Source organism: Piliocolobus tephrosceles, chromosome 13, assembly GCF_002776525.5.
Source record: "Piliocolobus tephrosceles isolate RC106 chromosome 13, ASM277652v3, whole genome shotgun sequence".
Taxonomy (NCBI): domain Eukaryota; kingdom Metazoa; phylum Chordata; class Mammalia; order Primates; family Cercopithecidae; genus Piliocolobus; species Piliocolobus tephrosceles.
In genome coordinates, this window is record NC_045446.1 from 10,654,688 (window position 1) to 10,677,134 (window position 22,447).

Consider the following 22,447-nt stretch of genomic DNA (forward strand, 5'->3'; position numbering starts at 1 on the left):
GTATATACTATATACAGTTGTATATAATTCTTAAATCATTTCTCATTTAATCTTGCTCTTTCCTTGGTGGTGGTCCTTCTTTTCTCTTGTCTGTACTTTTCAATTTGCAAGGTTCTTTGATTCCTCTCAAGCCTCCAGCTCCAATGCCCATCTTTATCTGGAAGCTCTAGTGTGCCTGTGTACACTAGATAATAGTTTATGGTTAAGAGCCACAAACTCTGCAGACAGAATCCCTGGGTTCTAATCCCATGACTTACTCACTGTATGATCTTGGCAAATTACTTAGCCTTTCTGTGCCTCAGTTTCCTGTGTTATAAAATGAGGATATTAACAGCATCTACTTGTCTCAGAGACTGTGGCTATCCACCAAAATCCATTCTCCCTGTTTTTTATAGTAATAAAACAAAACTATTTTGCTATTTTGTGACTATTCTGTTTTATGTGGCCGGTCTCATGGATGTCCCACTAGAGAACATTTCCGGCCTCCCCTGCAGGTAGTGAGGCCGAGAGCGAGTGCCTGCAGATAAAATGTGACTGACACCCTGGTGTGTGTCAGACCCAGGCCTGGGGCGTATGAGATCAGGTGGGTCTTGTCCACAGCCACTGTCAGCCTTCTCAGTGGCTGAGACCAAGATAGGGTAGCAGCTGAGCTTCGGCCAAGGAGACAATGATGACGCCCTGGGGGTGGTGAACAATGGCTAGGACAGACCCCGAATGTCACATTCGGGGAGCAGAGCTGCCCCACTAACCTGGACCATTGTCTTTAGAATTGCTAGATGAGAATGAAACAAATAAATAATTAAGAATAAATGACCGCATTCTTTAAGCCATTGTATTTTGGAGTATCTTTGTTAGTCTACAAAACCTGCCTCTATGAGTGCAGTTCAGGCCCTGAAGGCAGATGGAGCCAAATCCCAGGCTCCTGGTGGAGGAAGGCGCAGAGTCCGAGGAACCTTTGCACCCTTGTGCCTTCCCTCAGGCCCAAAGCCCCTGCAGACTCAGGCCCGTGAGCCGGTAAGTGAGCCAGGCCTGATGTGCTGGTGTCAGGTGGACGGTTTAATGAGGGGAGGAGAGTTGGGCCCTGGGTGTGGGCTGACCTTCCTGCTTTCTGTCAGGGTTTCCCTGCACCCCTCCTCAGGAGTGGACACAGTAGAGCTGGACACTTCCACTGAGCCGGAGCTCCCGCAGCTGCTCCAGGGCCTGCTGGTTCACGCTGGTGGCCCCCAGGCCCTGCCCATTGAGCGCCAGCTTCAGCCCTCCCTCCTGGCACAGGAGCAGCACCTGGGAAAGGAGGAATGAGGAGGTTGCAGCCTCCAGCCAGACTTTCCCTTGTCTGCCTGATGCGCTCCCCAGTGAGACCCTCCTCCTCTCAGAGGACACAAAGATTGGACCCGGGGGCAGCCATACAGTGCTGGAAAAGAACGGGACAAGGGGCCTGGCTTGTCACCAGTCCACTGTGGCCTTTGACAAGGATCTTCCCAGCCTTGGGCCTCAGTTTCACCACCTGTAACTGGGGCTCCTTCCTGTAGAGGAGTGGTTTTGCGTGTTGGCATCATTAGGGGAGCTTTTTACTAAAGCTGATGTTGGGTCCCCACCTGCACCAATTGAGTTTCTGGCCATGGGATCCCTGGCATCAGAGTGGAGCACTGAGGACCGCTGTACAGACATTCGCTGTGCTCTGCTGGCTCGGGCCTCCCACCCCATAACATCTGCCCTGTACACCCACCCCAGAGTCTCCCAGGTCATTATGGGACTTCAGCTCTGTGCTCCAGCCTGAAGGGATGTAACCACTTGCCTCTGACCCACCTCAAAGAATCTCTGGGGGTAAAAGAGGAAGGGGGCTGAGATCAGCTTCTTCTGCCCCCAGGGGGATATCCAGGCCAGAGTTCTGTCTGTGAAGGAAGCCCTGAGTGTCACAGGAGCACGGGAAGCCTGGTCCCTCAGGCTCAGAGTGAAACTGCAGGAAGCAGGAGGAAGGAGAAAGGATCAGTGCCCGTTGCCCGCAGGCTGCTGCTCAGCCCCCAGGGGAAGGGTGGAGGTGGGGGAGTGGATGGAAGATTGAGCTGCTTCAGCCTCCAGAAACAAGCACTGAGGGCCTATGACAGCCTCACGGCTGGATGCTCAGTACAGTGGAAAGAACACGAGTTCTAGACGAACTTGAGATTGACTTCAGGGTTGCCATCTACTGACTACAGGAGGATGAGGGTGGGAGGGAAGTGTGTGAAAATTGCCTAGCCCGAGCCTCAGTTTCTGCTTCTCACGATGGGGGTGATTATGATGATGATAGCCGCAGTTAACGTTTATTGAATGCTTAGTGCCAGGTATTGTCTTAAAAGTTTTCTAAATAGCATAGTGGTTACAGTCAGGCAGCCCAGGTTTAACCCTGGCTCTGCTACTTTCTAGTCCTGTGACCTTGGGCAAGACCCTTAATCTCTCTGCCTCAGTTTCCTCATCCATAATGTGGAGATAACTGCACTGTACCTGCCTATGGCATTGTCCTAAGAATTAAACGAATTAACACATAAAAAATGCTTATGGAGAACAGCACCTGGTATGTAATAAGCATTCAGATGATACCTACTGTTTAAAAATATTACTATATAGTACAATCTCTACCTCACAGAGCCACAAAAGGGAACAAAGGAGATAATGTATGTGAAAACTAGTGATTCCTAGCACATAGTAGGTGTTTTACAGAAGCTAGTTTGCCTTTCCTTAATCCTCACAAATTCTGTGCTGTGAGTTTGTCAGCCCGTTTAAGTGATGAGAACAAGAAGTTAAACGACTTCTGTTATGAGTAATAGTCATACAGCCTCAGGTTAGGATGTGAACTAGGATTCAAGACACCAGATTTGGGGGTAGGGGGAATCCGGTACCTGCCTCTCAAATAGGGCAACCAGATTATTATTATTTTTCTTTATTTTAGTTTTTTGAGACGGAGTCTTGCTCTGTCATCCAGGCTGGAGTGCAGTGGCACGATCTCGGCTCACAGCAACCTCCGCCTCCTGGGTTCAAGTGATTCTCCTGCCTCAGCCTCCCGAGTAGCTGGGATTACAGGTGTGCGCACCACCACACCCAGCTAATTTTTGTATTTTTGATAGAGACGGGGTTTCACTATGTTGGCCAGGATGGTCTTGATCTCTTGACCTCGTGATCCACCCACATCAGCCTCCCAAAGTGCTGGGATTACAGGTGTGAGCCACTGCGCCTGGCCGAGATTATTTTTATCTCTTGGGAACTTCCAAAGTCTCCTTCTTTGAAGCACTATGCCGGAGAGGGCTGCATCCCGACAAGATGCAGAGAGCAGGTAAGGTAGGGGAAAAGGCCGCCCTGGACAGGCCTTTCAGGGACTACTGGTAGATCCTCACAGGAGGAGGTCCCGTAAGTTTCCAGCTTTGGGAAGGAGGTGGCCAGGGCTCAATTTTGGAAAGAAGCTTGGAAGGCAGGAACCCTGCAGAGTGGACTGCGTGGAGCCTCCAGCCCCACTATGGCTCCCCCTACCCTGTCCTACCAGACAACGCTTTGTCTTCCCCTGGCCTGCGAACTCCCGGTGAGGAGGCCTCAGTGTCTCCCTACTTCACCTCCATGCAGCTCAGCTCACCAGATCACTGGATAATCATGAATCACTAGATGCCCACTAGATCACTGAATAATCACAAATCACCAGATGCCCAGTGAAGCTCTGCGGAAGCTCTCTGAGGCTGCAGTCATACACTCCACTCAGTGAGGAGGAGGGAAGGGATGAGGTGGAGAAAGACGGATAGATTTTCACTGCAGATGAATCCCGCGCCCTCCATCTCTTACTCCCTCTGCCCCATTCAAGCCATCGGTTGCCTTCACAAAATAGCAGCAGCTGCATTCTCTGCAGCCTCGCTAAGTACCAGGTGCTGTGCTAAATCTTCGTGTTGGTGGATCTCAGCTGAACTGGTATATAGGAATGTTTTGTCTGGTCCATAGTATTCTTCAACTTTAATACAATGTTGAAAAATTGGAGGGCCGGGCGCGGTGGCTCAAGCCTGTAATCCCAGCACTTTGGGAGGCCGAGACGGGCGGATCACGAGGTCAGGAGATCGAGACCATCCTGGCTAACAGGGTGAAACCCCGTCTCCACTAAAAAAATACAAAAAACTAGCCGGGCGAGGTGGCTGGCGCCTGTAGTCCCAGCTACTCGGGAGGCTGAGGCAGGAGAATGGCATGAACCCGAGAGGAGGAGCTTGCAGTGAGCTGAGATCCAGCCACTGCACTCCAGCCTGGGTGACAGAGCAAGACTCCATCCTCCATCTCAAAAAAAAAAAAAAAAAAAGAAAAATTGGGAGAGTTTGTATAAAAGACGGCTTCTATTTTCGCTTTAAAAATAGTCAGAATCTCTGGCATGACTGGGTGTATGGAAATACTCCTTCCCCTTCACCACCTTCCCAGCTGCGTTCCTCACTGTTTATGAGACTTGTCTGGCTTCTGAGGACACATGCATTCATGGCCCTTGGGAAAGGGCAGTCACTTGCTCACTATGTCACTAGTAATTGTGACTTTGAGCTACAATATGAACCTGGTCTCATGCCTCCAAGTTTTGTGGGAAGAAGTGTTGGTTCCATCACTGAGTACTTTTCATTTTCCCTAGCAGCTTGGAGTTATCGTTCGCCTTTTTCTGGTAGGGAAACTCGGACTCAGAGAGGTTTAGTGACTGGCCCACGACTGCACCGTTTATAAGAAACAAAACCAGGAATCCAACTCAGCCGTGCCTGTCTTTGGAGGCTCAGGCCACTGAGTGCTGGGCTTCATGCCTGCCAGGAATTCACAGGCATGATTGAGAGCGTGCAGGGTAAGGGTTTTTTTTTTTTTTTTTGAGACGGAGTCTCGCTCTGTCGCCGGGGCTGGAGTGCAGTGGCTGGATCTCGGCTCACTGCAATCTCCGCCTCCCGGGTTTACGCCATTCTCCTGCCTCAGCCTCCCGAGTAGCTGGGACTACAGGCGCCCGCCACCTCGCCCGGCTAGTTTTTTGTATTTTTTAGTAGAGACGGGGTTTCACCGTGTTAGCCAGAATGGTCTCGATCTCCTGACCTCGTGATCCGCCCGTCTCCGCCTCCCGAAGTGCTGGGATTACAGGCTTCAGCCACCGCGCCCGGCCAGGGTAAGGGTTTAGTGAGGTCGGTAACTTAAAAATAAAAACAAAATTAAGTAAGAAGGCCAGGCACAGTGGCTCACGCCTGTAATCCACGTCATTTCACTCCAGCCTGGGGGACAAGAGCGAGACTTTGTTTCAAAAAAAAAAAAAAAAAAAAAAAAAATTGAGCAAGGAGAACACAGGGTGCTTCCCTTACTCTGCCCTCCCCTGCCTGTACTGAGATGATTGCAATAGTACCCACGTTTCTGGAGCACTTACCACGTGCCAGGTACTATTCTAAGCACCATCCCTAAAGGTGGCATTATTATCAACCCCACTTTATTTATTTATTTATTTATTTTTTTGAGACGGAGTCTCGCTCTGTCACCCAGGCTGGAGTGCAGTGGTGTGATCTCGGCTCACTGCAACCTCTGCCTCCCGGGTTCAAGCTATTCTCCTGCCTCAGCCTCCCAAGTAGCTGGGATTACAGACGTGCACCACCACACCTGGCTAATTTTTGTATTTAGTAGAGACGGGATTTCACCATGTTGGTCAGGCTGCTCTCGAACTCCTGGCCTCATGATCCGCCCACCTCGGCTTCCCAAAGTACTGGGATTATAGGCATGAGCCACCATGCCCGGTCTATCATCTCCTTGTTACAGACAGGGAAACAGAGGCACGGAGAGGAAAAGTATCTGCCCTAAGGTTGCACAGGTAGTAGGTGTCCTGAGCACATGACAACCCAGGCATTCGGGACTAGAGAAGTCATAAACTCTAATGCATTTCCTCAAGGCAGGCTGGCCAGTGGCTCTTGTCTGACTGGATTGCAGCCACAGGTCTGGGTTTGAACCCCCATGTAGGAGAAGTTTGGTAGTGTCCACATAGTCATTGTGTCCCTCCAAGTCCTGGCTTCCAAATACCAGTCCTCTTCTCTGGGGCAGTCTGGCTGTATCTTTTGAACCACACATTGTGTTACCATGGGAAGCTACATGTTTGCTCTGGGCCTCAGCCTGCATCTACAAAGGGCCTTTCCTGGGGCCCCTTTCCTAGGACCTGGGACAAGAGGCTAGGCCTGACTACATGTACCAGCAGGAATGATGCTCCCAGCACTGGGGCTGTTGGTCCCAGTCCCAGCCTGACCTTCATAAGCTCTGCCAATTGGGCCACTTCTCCTTTCTGCTCCTCTGTTACCTCATCTGTAAAATGGGGATTAAATGGTGGGGCTAGGAGATGAAAAGAGATGATGTTTTATAGAGCACATGACTGTCACAGAGAGGCTGCTCCCTCCCCTCCACTTACATGCTGGATACTTACTGCTTTGGCTCTTGCAAGACCAGTGCCCGCACTATGATGACCTGCCCGGGCCAGAGACCCTGCGGAAGAGCCTGTGAGCAGGGCACCTCCTGAAGGAACGAGGGAGGTATTGAGAAGTTGACTCCCAGGGGGTGTTGGGGAGAACCACCCACCCCCGGGGGCCAGGGGAGCACCCGGGCAGGCATGTTCCGCCCAGACCTGCAGCCAGGAGGCGCTGCTTATTTGTTTAGCACCTGGCCTCCTGTACGCTGTTCCTGCCAAACGTTTTCCCTGGCCCCTCCAGGCTGAGCTTGGCCTCTCTGTGTCCCGACCACCATGTCCTTCTCCCTTCACTGCATCCTGAACTGTAATGACCAGCTTGTGAGCAACTGGATGGCTGAGACCAGCTTGTTCCTCTATCCTAGAGCCCGGCACTGGGCCTGGCACAGAGAAGTATCAAGTAACGATGTTCAGAATAAGTGGAGAAAAGGTAACATGAAGCTGGAGCTTCAGCCTGAAGCTGCCCAACCCTCCCGCAGCCTGCAGCTTGCTATAAAGGAAGGGGAAATGCTGGGGCTGAGGGCGTAAACTTCCTGGCCTACCCACAGGCTGCAGTTTTCTATAACGGGAGGGGAAATCCTGGGGCTGAGGGCGCAAACCTCCTGGCACACCCACAGCCTGCAGTTTTCTATAAAGGAAGGGGAAATCCTGGGGCTGGGGATTTCCCACCAGGAGGAGCTCATTAGCTGCTTACCCAGACTGCGCCCCCAGCCCTGATGGAGCGGGAGGGAGGTTCACTCACCAGCCTGGGGCTCATCAGCAGGAAAGGCTGTCAGGGAAAGAAAGAGAGGACACAAGGCCATGCGGTGTTTGCTCAGGAAAAGAGAACCTCTTGTCATTCTGACAAATGGGGAACATTTGGGGCTTGTCTCTCTCACAGTAGCAGGTGAGTTATTGGAGCCCCAGTGGGATCCTCTGGACTTCAGAGGTTCACCACCTCTGGAATAATAGGGAAGAATGGGGTGGAGGATCTGTCATCCACTCCCTGTGTGGCCTTGAGCAGTACATGAGCCTCATCTCCCCTTCTGTCCTGCTAGGCCAACCCCAGCCATTTCTCACCTAGGTTTGAGAAATGAGCGTTTCAACTAAGGCCTCTCCTGCTAGGAATATAGGGTCTTGCCCCCTCTGCATGCAGCGCACCCCTATTCATCTTCCCAAGCTGGGCCTGAAGAGGGGCTGGGAGAGGCAAATCCAGGCCCTCCAGAGACTGAAGCAGAGCCAGCTGTGTCCATGGCAACCGTAGCAGTGAGGGAAGGGGCAGCTGGGCCTTGTGTAATGGGAGCAGCCGTACAGAAGGGCGGATCGGCTGGTGTGGCTGCTCAGACCTTGCTCACAAGAGACTCACGTGTCCAGCTGGGTACTCTCTGCTGCCCTCCACAAATGGCTGTTCAGAAAGAGAGAAAAGAATCAGCAGCATTTAGGACCCCTGCAGTCCTCTACCTATGCCTGGGAGATGGGCAGAGCCCTGGCTTTGGCCTTTAGAGCGCCTCATGTTCCCATTCATGAGAATGGGAACATAAGCTGGTCAGTAGTGGCTTCTTGCTGGCATTTTGAACATCCCAATTCCTAGGCCCCACCTTGTACTTACCAAATCAGAATCTCTGGTGGCAAGCCCCAGAAATCTGGGCTTTGATAAGCCCATCAGGTGGGAATGATAAAGCCAGCTGCCGCCTGTTTCAGCCCCAGTGTGCCAAATCACTCCTGGCCGTCGCTTCTCAGTGTTAACCAGACCCATACTGGGTACAGGCTCCTGCCTGTAGCTCCTGGGCTCTCTTCCTGCCATCACCTTCTCTTCTCCCTCAGCCCACTCACACCCGAAACCTCAGTGGACTCCCTCCCCCTTGGCTATTACTGGTGCACAGGGCCTCTGCCCTCTCTCAGTCTAGGGTGGAGGAAGGGGTCCCAGGCCTGTCCAGGAGTCAGGGGAAATTAGACACTGCCATTGCCCAGGCCTTGGTCCCAAGGAAACTTACATTGATGTTCAGGAATCCAACAGCCTCTACCAGGATGTCACCAAATATGCCCAGCGTGTCTACATGAGACAGTGGGAGCCGGTAGCGGAAGTGGAGAAAGTGCTGTCCGTTCACACTCACCTGGAGGGACAGACAGAGGCTGGCTTAGCAGCAGCTAATGTTCATTGAGTTCATAACAACGTCCCAGGCATTGCCAAGCACTTTTCCCTCAATTTCCCTCACTTAACTTCATACCAACTCTATGAGGTAGGTACATTCTACAGAGCCTTGGGTGGCTTAAGTAATCTTCCAAAGGTTGCAGAGGTGGCCTGGAGATCAAGGCACCTTCAACGCTCCCTCTACCCCACAGAGGCCCCTCACTGTGCTTTCTCAGCAGCCCAAAGAATCATCTTCACTCCATTTACGTGAGGAAACTGAGGCTCAAGAGGCTTCCCTCCCGCCAGCTGCCCTGTCTCCTGGAGAAGTCTGAAGATCCCATCATGTTTCTGGCAGGAGCTCACATTAGAAGTCAAAACCTTGAGGTCAGGTTCTCTCTCCCTCTTCCCGGCCACTGTGGCTGTAAGATGGGGATAATGAAGGTACCTACCTAATGGGGTTATTTTGAGGATTCAATGAGCAGATACCTTTAAAGGGCTTAGAACAGTTCCTGGTATACAGCAGGTGCTCTCTAAGTGCTGGCCATGACTATGACAGCAGGGCCCTCTTTGGAGCCAGGCACTGTAGAGCTTTCTTACTGCCATGTAGGCTCAGGGCAGCCTGGAACTGGGCATGGCAGCTTCTTGGTCCTCTTGGTACTTGACCACTACCAATGACATTCAACACCGCATCGTGGGGAGTCTGGCTGAGGGAAGGAAGGGTGCAAGGACACAAATTCTAGACCACCCAATGCCCATCGCTTCCTTCACCTTCACTTCCTCATTCCCAAAGAGAAAGAGGATGAGGAAGCTGGAGCCTTTCTGCAGGGCCAGGTGGGGCCAGCGGGCCTCCCTTTGCCAGCGTCCACCATGCAGAGCGTTGCAAATGACGTGGGGCTTGGCGGTATGGAAACGAGGGTTGAAGTGGAAGGCGATATCTGGCCGGGGACTCAGGCTGCAGCCACACTGGAAGTCCACCTGAAACCTACTGGGAGGTGAGCCTCTCGAAGTTCTGACCAGAGACCCACAGAGATCCCGGAGGCAGGGAGGGGCCCTCCAGCTTGAGGCCTCTAGGACTGAGCTCCAGCACCCCCGGGCCACCTCCCCCACCTTACCTGTGTGCATCTAGAGGGACCACTCCTTGCAGCATGACCATCTTGCCTGCATGCAGGCCTCCAAAAATGGTCGTGACATAAGGAACCACCTGAACAAGAAGAGAAACCCATCCATGCAGGGTTGGAGAAAGGGCTTAGGAACCTCTGTGTCAGGGGAGTGGGGGGAAAGGAGCAGAATAAAACTCAACTTTTCCTCCCCAAACAGAAAATTCCTTAGAGGTAAAAATCAGCATTCACTGAAATATTTTCTTCCACCTAATCCCCTTTCCTGGATCTTTATACAGCAAAGCCACATTACACCAGAGAAGTCGAATTCAGCTCCCTTGCCAAATTCAGCACCAGCCAGCTGCCTTTCCCCAGCTCCTAGGGCACAACAGGCTGCAGTGACCCCAGGGACGCTTGCCATCCACTAGATGCCACCCTGGTCCCCAGAAACCTGGTACTGGGACTTTCTGAGGACTGTTTAGTGGCTGGAGACTAGGAACTGGGAAGCAAGAAGAATGGACAAGTTAGGAACTGACAGCTAACTCTGAAATGGCCTTCCCAGGCTCACCTTTCCCCAAGTAGAAGTTTCCTGGGCTGGGCTCTGTGGCTTATGCCTGTAATCTCAGCACTCTGGGAGGCTGAGGCAGGCAGATCAACTTGAGATCAGGAGTTCGAGACCAGCATGGCCAACATGGTGAAACCATCTCTACTAAAAATGCAAAAATTAGCTGGGCGTGGTGGCGGGCACCTGTAATCCCAGCTACTCAGGAGGCTGAGGCAGGAGAATTTCTTGAGCCTGGGAGGCAGAGGTTGCAGCGAGCTGAGATCACGCATGCCACTGTACTCCAGGCTGGGCGAAAAAGCAAGACTCAGTCTCACAAAAAAAAAAAAAAAAAAAAAAAGAAGAAGAAGAAGTTACCTGGCCTTCCTAAAATACATTACACACTTTTACAACTTCCTGCCTTTTCTGGGCTGTTCCTCCTGTCTCTTTTCACCCTGACTCTTTTTCCAAGCATCATCCACTTGGGTTCCTGGATTATTCCTTTCTTCCCCAGAGCTCCCAGGGCATTTTGCTCATGTGGCTGGCTTGGCCCTTGGCTTAGAGGGTCTGGTTGGCTGTTTTCCCTAGGAGTTTATAAGCCCTTCAAAACTGAAGCCTTATCTTTCCCTCCTGTAGGCTCAGTGCCTGGCCTGGCACCGTGAGGGCTCTGCAGAGATGTGTTGGGAATGAGTGTGAGCAGGACGGCAGGTACATACCAGTGGTATCACAAGATACGCCTTCCTGTGTTGCTCTCTAACTCCCAGCAACCTTTAGGAACCCAAACCACCTAGAAAAACCTGAAACCCACCAGGATGGCCCTCCAGGTGGGAGCTCGCAGCCTCTAAAGCAAGGAGCTGCCGTAACCTGGGCAGCTGCTTCTGCCCATCCCTCAGGCACCTGAGAAGCATGGGAGGGAGGCTTGGGATGCCAGCCTGGCAAGCTCAGCTGGTTCAGAGTTGATCACTTCCCATTCCCAGGCTCCCTCCAGGCTTGTAATTAACTGAGAAGAGGCAGCTGTCATGGGAGGAGAGGGCCAAGTAAGGGAAAGTGATAATTAATGCTCATTAGTAGAGGGTGTCTGCTGGGAATTCAGCCTCCTGTAAATCATTGCCTGGCTTCAGAAAACCTCTTGGGCACTGACTGAGCAAGAGGAGGAAGAGAGAAACCCCCCGCAACCCCCATCCCTGAGTGGAAATTCCCACCTGACCCTTCCTTCCAAGCTGGGGATGAGACTCTCCTTACTAAGTAATCAGCATCCCCCCAACAATCCTACCCACACCCCATCCTCCTAGCATCCTTTACAGTAGGGGCAGAGCACTGCGGCTCCAGGCTTCCCCGCTTTCAAAATGCAGCGACCCTGGAAGCCTAGCAGTCATTTACACCCAAGTGGGAACTAGCAGTCAGCCACTTTGCTTAGCTCAGGAGGGCCTTCCAGAAGCCAGGACAGGTGCTTGGGAGAAGCAGAGCCAAAGACTGAGGTCCTCTCCACCCCACCACCCAGCAGTCTGCGCCCAGTTGGAAGGGAAGAGCCCAGAGAATGAGGAGGTTCCACATGACAGTGACAACTCACCGGGTGGAAGACTGGCGGTTGCAGAATGAAGCCGTCAGGAATTGGGTCCAGTTTTTCTCCAGGTGACATGAGGGTGGGGCAACTTCAACTGTAGATCCTCGTTCCGGGAGCCCTGCCCCCACTGGGCTGACTCACCTGTCCCAGCCAGGTCCTAAATGCCTCGTGCAGCTCTCCCAGCTGTTAGTCTCACCTGCGCCCTGCAGGGTCTTAACGCTGTCTGGAGCGGCCCTGGGAAAGCAGCGGGTGACCTCCAGGCTCCACACCAGCCCCACTCCCAGCGGTATAAGGTAGAGCTCTGACGGAGGCGGGGGGCGCGGGGCAGGGGGGTACGGTGGTGGCGGCTGTCGGCAGAACTCCGTGTCCGGGGGAGGAGGACTGGCATTAACCGACTAACTACCCACTCCGGGTCTGCAGCATGTGGTCACTGCAGAGGGAAGCCAGACGCTGGCTCCTGTGGGGTCAGTGAGGGTTTGTGGTTTCCAGCTGGAGACCTCACTGGGTCAGAGGAAGGGGAGGTGGTACGTGTATTTAGCTTCCAGAAACAGCCCCACCCCCAGCTCCCTGGACAGCCTTGGGTGACTTCCCATTCCTTCCTCCCTTCACCACAAAGGGTTTTATCTCTTCCCCTCAATTTCTTTCTTTCTTTCTTTTTTTGAGATGGAGTCTTGCTCTGTTGCCAGACTGCAGTGCAGTGGCGCAATCTCGGCTCATTGCAACCTCTGCCTCCTGGGTTCAAGCGATTTTCCTACCTCATCCTCCCTGGGACTACAGGTGTGCGCCACCACGCCCAGCTAATTTTTGTATTTTTAGTAAAGACTGAGTTTCACCATGTTGGCCAGGATGGTCTCCATCTCCCGACCTCGTGATCTGCCTGCCTCGGCCTCCCAAAGTGCTGGGATTACAGGTGTGAGCCACCCCGCCCAGCCCTCTTCTCCCCATTTTCTTGTCCCTTCCTCCACTCTTCTTCCTTTTCCAAGTTTTACAGCCCCCTGAGGCTCCATGTCAGCATCAGCCTGAAATGCTGGGGCCCAGCTGGGCTCACAAGAAAGTAGAATGAGGGAAGGGGAAAAAAGCAGAACCCCTTAAGTTCGGAAAGGGCAGCACAAGAAGCACAGAACTGCACAGGAAGGAGACTTGAGACTTGAATTCTTCTTCAGCCTCTCGTCTAATGTGCTGTGTGCCCTTGGAAAAGTCACTTCCCATCTCTGGGCCATCCTTTGTTCATCCGTACATGGAGAAAGCGACCACAGCAGCATGTCCCACAGGGAGGCCTGTGTCTGGGGGTGGGCCCAAATATCTGCATTTTACTAGAGTCCTTCCAGTTCTGGCTCAAATCCCCAAAAGGCTTTCCCTTTAAAAAGAAGCACAACCTCTCAACTTTATCCTGAGTTATCTGGGATCTGACCCATAGCGTCAGACTTGGCAGCAGGGAATTCCTGGACTGGGCCCAGGCTGGGCAAAGGCTCAAGCACATGGGGTGCTGAGCGCAGAGGACGGAGGGAGAGTGCATGAAGGGTCCTGGGATAAGGTGTCTTAGCTGGTGCTACCTAAGCTGTGGTCCGCAAGCCACCAGCATCAGCCTCACCTGGAAACTTGTTAAAAATGCAAGTTTCAGGTCCCCACCCCAGACCGACTGAGGAGCACTCTCTGGAAGCTGGGTCCAGGAATCTGCATTTTACCAGGCCCTCCAGGTGATTCTGATGCACTTTAAAGTTTGAGAAGCATTGACTCAGGATGGAACTGGAAGGGCTTCAGGTGCAGAGCTGACTTTGTTCAGATGTTGCCGAGTAGGTGGAGCTGGGTGACTTAAGGGGCTTATTTGGGGAAATTCAGTCAGATGTGCTCAGAAAGGGTGCTCTGCATACACAGTGAGAGGAAGCCGGGGCTGGAGGGGCCAGTTTGTGGAAGAAAAGAGTCAAATTCTGAAATAGTTGAAGAGATTCATTCTGAGGCAAATATGAGTGACCAATGGCCTGTGACACAGCCCCAGGAGATCCTGAGAACGTGTGCTCAGGGTTATTGGGCTACATCTTGGTTTTATACATTTTAGGGAGACATGAGACATCAATCAATACATGTAATATGTACATTGGTTTGGTCCAGAAAGGTGGGACAACTCGAAGAGGTGGGCTTCCAGGTCATAGGCGAATTCAAAGACTTCCTGACTGGTTATTGGTTGAAAGAGTTAAGTAAGTACCTACAGACTTGGACTCAATAGAAGAGAGTGTCTGGGTTAAGTAAGGGGTATGCAGGCTTTATCATGCAGATGAAGCCTCCAGGAAGCAGGCTTCAGAGCTCTTATCAGACCTAAAACGGTGCCTGGATCAGGGAAAAGACTTGGAAAGGGACGGGGATTCTCTGCAGAGTAGATTTTCCCCACAAGAGCAAGGTTTGCAGGGCCATTTCAAAATATGTCAAATATATTAATATTTTGAGGTAAAATACTTTAATTTCTTTCAGGGCCCACTGTCATGTGATGCTATACTAGAGCCAGGTTAGAACTTGGTGTCTTATTGCTACAATGAGTCTGTTTGGTCAGTCTTCAGATCTTTGTTTTAATATTAATGCTGGTCAGTTGTGCCTGAATCCCAAAGGGAGGAGACAGCATAATAAGGCATATCCAACCCCCACTTCCCATCACAGTCTGAACTGTTTTTCAGGTTAACTTTGGAATGCCTTTGGCTGAGAGGAGGGGTCCATTCGGTTGGTTGTGGGGCCTAGAATTTTACTTTTGGTTTGCAAGTTGAATGGGTCTGGACATGGGACACTGCACTGGAATCAGATCTGGGTCCTAGTCCCAGCCCCTGGAACCAGTGCAGATCTTGCAGCTTGAGGCCAATGGTGCACGGTCCCTATCCAGCCTCACTTCCTTCCTGGGTGAAATGAGGAAGGAGGATTGGTTCATTTGCTTGGGCTGCTGTGGATGAAAAAAGTCAAACTCTGTAAAATATTTAAAGAGGTTTATTCAGAGCCAAATATGAGTGACCAAGGCCCAAGGCACAGTCCCAAGAGGTCCTGAGAATATGTGCCTAAGGTGATTGGGCTGCAGCCAGGTTTTATGCATTGGTTCAGTTTCCAAAGGTGGCACAATTCAAAGAGGCAGTCGGGGTGGGGGTTACAGGTCATAGGGGCACTCCAAGACTTTCTGATTGGCTATTGGTGGAAAGAGTTAAGTTATTATCTAAAGGTCTGGAATCAATAGAAAGGAGTGTCTGGGTCAAGATAAGAGGTTGTGGAGACCAGGGTTCTCATTATGTAGATGAAGCCTCATGGGTGGCCACCCTTAGAGACAATAGATGGCAAATGTTTTCTATTCAGACCCCAAAAAGGTGCTAGACTCAATTAATTTCTTCAGGCTTGGGAGGGCCGGGAAGGGGGAAAGGTCTAGTTATGTTAGCAGAGATTTTTTACAAATGCAATTTCTCCCCACAAGAATGGCTCTGCAGGCCATTTTAAAATATGGCAAAGAAACATATTTGGTGGTGAAATATTTGATTTCCTTCTTATCTGTCATGTGATGTTATGCCAGACTCAGTATGGAAAGTGAGCCACATTATATAAGGTTAAACAAAACCCCTCAGTTGAGATTTTATGGTTTGTAGGTTGTGACTCCCTAGGCCCCTTAAATAGGAATTTAGCAAGAGAAGAAAAACATCAGACTTTAGTCCTCACTGCCATGACAAAACCCACAGACCAGGTGGCTTGAACAACAGAAACTTATTTTCTTACTGTTCTGGAGGCCAGAAGTCCAAGATCAATGTGTCAGAGGATTTGGTTTCTTCTGAGGCCTCTCTGTTTGGCTTGCAGATAGCCACCTTCCCCAGGTCTCTGCGTTTGTGTCTTAATCTCCTCGTCTTATGAGGACACCAGACATATTGGATTAGGGCCAAACCACATGACCTCCTTTTACTTTAATCACCTCTTTAAATGCCTTGCCTACAGATACAGTCACATTCTAAGGGTCTGGGGCTTCAACACAAGCTTTTTGGAAGGACCCAACTCAGCCCCTGTTATCTTCCTGAAACCCTAAGGCTATTGCCACAGTGGAAGGTGAGGCTGATGAGGCCTGTTCCGGGGAGGGAGCAGCAGGAAGAGGATGGCGCATTTCCTTTCTCTTTTTACATAACTGCTTTTTGGTAGCTGGAACGGACTTTACTGGGCTTGTCAAGAGCTTGTGCTTGCTCCAGAATAAGAAGGGGCCTCAGTGTCTGTGAGTGTCTGGGGGTGAGGCAGGGCAAATCTCTCTTCCAGAGCCAGAATGAGGGAGACCTTGTGAGAGAAATTCAGGAAAGTGCTGGTGACCTCAAGGGGCCAATGGCCTAGGGTGACCCTGACACTGGCAGGGGAGCATTTATTCCCACCTGTTGATGAAAAGAGTCGAACTCTAAAATATTTGAAGAAATTTATTCTGAGCCAAATGAGTGACCATGGCCCATGACAGCCCTTAGGAGGTCCTGAGAACACGTGTCCAAGGTGGTTGGGGTGCAGCTTGGTTTTATACATTTTAGAGAGGTATGAGACACCAGTCAAATACATTGAAGAAATACATAGGTTTGGGGCTGGGCTTGGAGGCTCACGCCTGTAATCCCAGCACTTTGGGAGGCTGAGGTGGGTGGATCACTTGAGGTCAGGAGTTTGAGACCAGCATGGCCAACGTGGTGAAACCCCCATCTCTACTAAAAACACAAAAAAATTAGCTGGGCATAGTGGTGCACACCTGTGATCCCAGCTACTCGGAAGGCTGAGGCACAAGAATCACTTGAACCCAGGAGGCAGAAGTTGCATTAAGCTGAGATCACACCACTGCACTTCAGCCTAGGTGACAGAGCAAGACTCCATCCATCTCAAAAAAAAAAAAAACATATACATGGGTTGTTTGGTCCAGAAAGGTGGGACAACTCAAAGCAGGAAGGAGGGGGGCAGGGGGCTTCCAGGCTATAGGTGAATTTAAACATTTTCTGGTTGACAGTTGGTTGAGTTTGTCTAAAGACCTGGAATTCATAGAAAGGGAAAGTTCAGATTAAGATAAAGATTGTGGAGACCAAAGTTCTTTTGAAGTCTGATGGTGGCTGCCCTTAGAGACAATAGATGACAAATGTTTCCTATTCAGATCTTAATCTCTTTAGGAGACTGGGAGAGTCTGGAAGAAAAAGACCTAGCTATGTTAATAGAGATTCTTTACAGATGCGAATTTTCCCCCACAAAGAACAACTTTGCAGGACCATTTCAAAATATGGCAAAGAAACATGTTTTGGGGTAAAATATTTTGATTTTCCTCCTTGTCTTCTAATGTTATGCCAGAACTAGGTTGGAAAGTAAGTCACAATATATAGGGCTAAATAAAACCCATCTGATGAGAATTTATGATTTATAGGGCATGACTCCCCAGACCTCTTAGATAGGAATTGGGGCAAGATAAAAAAAATCAGAGTTTAGTCCTCACACCTTTCTCCCCAAACCTGGTATCCCCTATGCCCAGCTTAGCTCCCTACTCCCTCTATTTTTCCCTTACAGCACCTACCGTCACTCATTATATATTTGAAGAACTGTTGAACGTTTTCTCCCCATTCGCTCTACTCCCTGTGTTTCATGAGGGCAGACTTATTCCTACACCCTCAGTACTGAGCAAAGTGCCTGACACAGAGTGAGTGTTCGAATATATTTACGGAATGAATGAATGTAACGGTAACTGCCTCGTGGGTTCTTCCTGCCCATTGCACAGACAAAACCAATTCACTGAGACCACAGCATTGCAATAGAGTTTAATTAACACGAGACCAGCCATGCCCTGTGGGAAATGGAGTTATTACTCAAATCAATCTCCCTGAAAAGTTGGAGGCTAGGGTTTTGTAAGGATAGTTTGGCAGGCCAGGGAGTCTGCTTCTGGGTCTATGGCTGGTTGGTGGGGTTGGCAGGTCCAGGTGGAGCCATTGGTTGATTGTCAGAAATGCAAAAACCTGAAAATACATCTCAAATGGTCAATCTTAGGTTCTACAACCATGGTATTACCTGCAGGAGTAATTGGGGGAGTGGCAAATCTTATGACCTCCAAAATAATGGCTGGTAATTGTTTACCTCTACACCTTAGCAGAATGTAGGCTCCTCTCATCCTCCTAACCTGGTGGCCTTTCATTAGCTTTACAAAGGTGGGTTAGTTTTAGGGAAGGGCTATTATCATTTAAACTATAAACTAAATGTTTGAAATGTTTGTTCCCCAGTACCGTAATGAAATAGCACTTGAAGATAAATGTAATTTTCTCAGCAAGGCCATTTTTATACTTTCTGCAGAAAGGGTACACTCACCAGCAGTTTTGCCATGAGAGTACACTGAACAAAGAAGACAGGGTCATTTTAACCTGATGTATTCACCCTACTGCTGTGTCCAGTTTCCACTGGCTGGCATGGGACCTCACATTCTGTATTTGTCTTGATCGGCTAGCAACTTAGAACTTTTTAAAAGAGGCAAAGGCAGAGGAGAACAAAGGAAGGAGGAAGTAACCTGTGGAATGCTGAGAAAGGTAAAAACACCTTTAAATAAGGAAGAGGAACAGGCTATAACCTAATGCTTGCTTGGACCAGTATAAGCCTGCCAGGGCAAATATTTAGGCTAAACTGTGGGAACTAAGAACATAAAGTACTTTGATTTCCTTATTTCGGCTAGCAGATATTTAAGAATGTTAGCACAGGTCTTTGAATACATTTTGCCTCTAAGAGAAGTTACAATTATTCCTAATTAGACGGGGAGGAAAGTCTTTGAAGCGGAACCTCTGCTTTTCTTTTTATATACATGTCTCCCAAAGTTAGCTTGGCCTAAGCTCAGGAATGATCAAGGGCAGTTTGGAGGTCAAGAGCAGGGATGTTGGTTGAATCAGATCTCTTTCACTGTCATAATTTTCTCACTGTGATAAATTTGCAAAGGTGGTTTCATAACCCCTGGTGATTTATGGCTCTTGTCCAGCTTCTCCTCTTCAATTTCTCCCAGTAGGCCTGGAATTGTGGCCCAAGCACAAACTAGTCCCATACTCTTCTTCCAACTGGCCACAGATGATAATCGGGGCATTTTAATTGGTAAATTTTATATATATATATATATATATATATATATATATATAATTATATATAAATTTAAAATTATAATATAAAATTGTAATTTACTAATTATAATGCCCCAATTATAATGATTATTAATCAATTATCAATTAACAGCCTAGGAAAAACAATTTGTGGTCAGGGATCTTGAGGTACCCCCCTCTGTCCCCTTCTTTGTTCCAGCAGCCTCTTTCACAATCCCTGCTTCTGAATGGGTGTAACTCTCAGGACCTAGAGGAGGGACTAAAGCTTACATTCACCTACTTTGGTCTATATCTCTGCCTCCCCTTCTATCTGACAGCCTTCTAGAGAAGGGAACTGCTGTACAATGTTGGTGGGGATGTAAATTAGTACAACCACTGTAGAGAATAGTCTGGCAGTCCCTAAAAACTAAAAATAGAGCCAACATGTGATCCAGCAAGCTCACTGCTAGGTATATGCCCAAAAGAAAGGAATTCACCATATCAGAGAGAGATCTGCATGCCTGTGTTTACTGCAGCACTGTTCACAATAGCCAAGATTCAGAAGCAAAGTAAGTGTCTATCAACAGACGAATGGATAAAGAAAATGTGGTTCATATACACAAGGGAGTAATATTCAGCCACAAGAAAGAATGAGATCCTCTCATTGGCAACAACATGGATGGAACTGGAGGTCATTATGCTAAGCGAAATAAGCTGGGCACAGAGAGACAGACATCACATGTTCTCATTTATTTGTGGGATGTAAAAATCAAAACATGTCAACTCATGGAGATAGAGAGTAGAAGGATGGTTACCAGATGCTGGGAAGGGTAGTGGGAAGGTGGGGGGGGGGGGGGGATTGTTAATGCATATAAAAAAATAGAATGAATAAGACCTAGTATTGATATCACAATAGGGAGACTATAGTCAATAATTTAATTGTCCATTTAAAAATAACTAAAAGAATATAATTGGATTGTTTGTAACACGAAGGATAAATCCTTGAAGGGATGAATATCCCCCCCAACCAAAAAAAAAAAAAAAATCAACAATGGAGAAGCCATGGGTATCATCCAGAGGGTAGCAAGCTATGTGGTTATCAGTCTGGATCCTGCATAGCAAGCAGCTTTGAAATCATTACTAAGCTTAAGGGGGCAGTGGGACATGACTGCTTCTCATTCCAGTGTCTCTCTGAGTCTGATAATTTAAAGGAGGCTTGTATTTCTCAAACAAAATACTTTTCTTTCTCACTTTAATATGTATGTGAAAATGTCCATAGTAAAAAGTAGAAATTCAAAACAAAAGTCATACTTAATTAATGTTAAGCTTTTGATTCCGTATCCTATTAGTGGCAGGTGAGATGCACAGCTAAGGGCCTGGAGGTGGGGAGCACGGTTTGCTCCTTTGGGCACCCTCCCTCCCACTGCAGTACCCTGGAATAGAAGGATGGCAGGAGCTACTATGTCCACCTCAAAGACACCACCTCTTCCTCCCTCTGCAGTTGGGAGCAGGGAGAAGGGACAGAGGTGACAGATTCTAGTGTGTTGTGGGACAGTCCATGGACTCCCTCCAGCTCTGTGTAGTTCTAGCTCTTGTGCTGGGGGCCTTTGCAAATGTGGTCTCCATAGAGACGGTGTGCAGGCAAAGTTCTTTCATTCCAACACTTTCTGCCACTGAGGACTGTCACCCCCCACCGCCAGAGAGCCACCTGGGTCTCCCTTTGGGCCTGTTAAAAAAAAGATAAATTAAATTTAACAGAGTTTAAATGAGCAAAGAACAATTTATGAATCAGGCAACCTATCAAATCACAGGAGATTCAGAGACACTCCAGTGATACTGCATGGTTGAAGATGATTTACAGACAGAAAAAGGAAAGGGATATACAGAAACAAGTGAGGTACAGCAACGGCTGGATGGGTTACAGCTTGGCTTGTGCCTTATTTGAACGTGATTTGAACAGTTGGCTAAAACTTGGTGGTTGGCACAAGAGTAGATTTTAGTCTGTTTACACATCCAGTTAAGTTACATTTCACTCTGTACAGAGAAACCTTTAGGCTGAATTTAAAATACGTAAAGAGGAGGTTTAGGCTAAGCTTAATTTAACAGACCCTTCCAGAATTAGAACTCCTTCTGCTTCTCCATGTCAGCTCCTCCACATGTTGTCACAGGAAGCACTGGGGTCCTCATCTCAGCACCATGAGAACCGGAGTTAATGACCAGTAGACCTTCACTATAGGACCTTTAAGGCCCATTTGTATTTTGGGAAGAAAGGTGACCCCGGACAGAAGGTTTGTGATGCAAGAAGGAATGATGAGCAAAGGTGGTGGCAAACATATAGGCAAATCTAAATGAATGTCTGCGTAATATAACAATGGTAATAATAATGTGAATTGGGGATAAAAAAGGGGCAGACTAAAACAGCATGGGCAGGAAAGATTAGAGTGAAAGTGTTCCAAGGTCCTTACATTGTTTCAGAGGATTGTTTAGGATATTAATTTTAGACTTAAGCATACATGTTAAAATTTCAAGGGCAATAAGTAAAAGAAAACAGTGTAAACTTCCAAATGAGTAGAGGGAAAAATGTAATATACTAAGATTAGATATTTATGAAGACTATTAGAAGAATTCATTGAAATATTTTAAAACCTAACAAGTACATAGAATACATAATTAACTGAAGGAAACAATTTTTGTAAAGATGCCAAAATTGCCAAGCTGATTTACTGATTTACTGTAATTCCAGGCAAAATGCCATCTCAACTAAAAATACAAAAATACACACACAAAAATTAGCTGGGCATGGTTGTGGGTGCCTGTAATCCCAGCTACTTGGGAGGCTGAGGCAGGAGAATGGCGTGAACCTGGGAGGCGGAGCTTGCAGTGAGCTGAGATAGCACCACTGCACTCCAGCCTGGGTGACAGAGCGAGACTCCATCTCAAAAAAAAAAAAAAAAAAAATATATATATATATACACACACACACACACACACACATATATGTATATGAATATGAGAACATTTTCTGAATTCAGGGCAAGAAAGACTTCATGAAAAGATAGGGAGCTGACCACAAAAGAAAATACATGGGGGGAGGGATTGCATCAGGGAGTTATACCTGATATAAATGATGAATTGATGGGTGCTGACGAGTTGATGGGTGCAGCACACCAACATGGCACATATATACGTATGTAACAAACCTGCACGTTATGCACATGTACCCTAGAACTTAAAGTATAATAAAATAAATAAATAAATAAATAAATAAATAAATAAATAAATAAAAGAAAATACATGAATTCTGTTTGTCAAAAGATGTCATGAAGAAAGTGAAAAGACAAGCCATAAACTGCAAGAAAATGTGTGTAAACAAGTATAATTGACTAAAGATGAGTATCAAGATTATACAAAGAGCTCCTACAAATCAAAAAGAACAGAATGCTGAAGAAAAATGGACAAAGGACATGAACGGGCACTTTTAAAAAAAGAGGGAATATGATAAATATATGTTAAGGTCTCAACTTTATTAGTGATCAGGGAAATGCAAATTAAAACTCTGTATATGCCAGGGAAGTGTACAATTTGATACATTTTGACATCTATATATCTTACATTCACCCACC

At 48.3% G+C, this 22,447-nt stretch overlaps 1 protein-coding gene across 5 annotated transcripts in view; it reads right to left on the bottom strand.

Annotated features, from left to right (window-relative positions):
* Positions 1 to 818: 818 nt before the first annotated feature.
* Positions 819 to 22,447, bottom strand: part of LGALS12 (galectin 12) — a 25,705-nt gene continuing 4,076 nt past the window's right edge. The window contains exons 2-10 of one of the 5 annotated variants that reach the window (XM_023186548.2): positions 11,773 to 12,000; positions 9,677 to 9,765; positions 9,333 to 9,546; positions 8,428 to 8,547; positions 7,800 to 7,838; positions 7,149 to 7,223; positions 6,416 to 6,504; positions 1,807 to 1,957; positions 819 to 1,281 (exon numbers count right to left, since the gene is read on the bottom strand). In XM_023186548.2, the coding sequence (XP_023042316.1) occupies positions 1,135 to 1,281; positions 1,807 to 1,957; positions 6,416 to 6,504; positions 7,149 to 7,223; positions 7,800 to 7,838; positions 8,428 to 8,547; positions 9,333 to 9,546; positions 9,677 to 9,765; positions 11,773 to 11,841 (993 nt within the window). In that variant the 5' untranslated portion in view covers positions 11,842 to 12,000 and the 3' untranslated portion in view covers positions 819 to 1,134. Of the gene's footprint in view, positions 1,282 to 1,806; positions 1,958 to 6,415; positions 6,505 to 7,148; positions 7,224 to 7,799; positions 7,839 to 8,427; positions 8,548 to 9,332; positions 9,547 to 9,676; positions 10,353 to 11,772; positions 12,512 to 22,447 lie in introns of those variants that run through there. The other 4 variants (XM_023186549.2, XM_023186552.2, XM_023186551.2 and 1 more) reach the window with 4 other exon arrangements.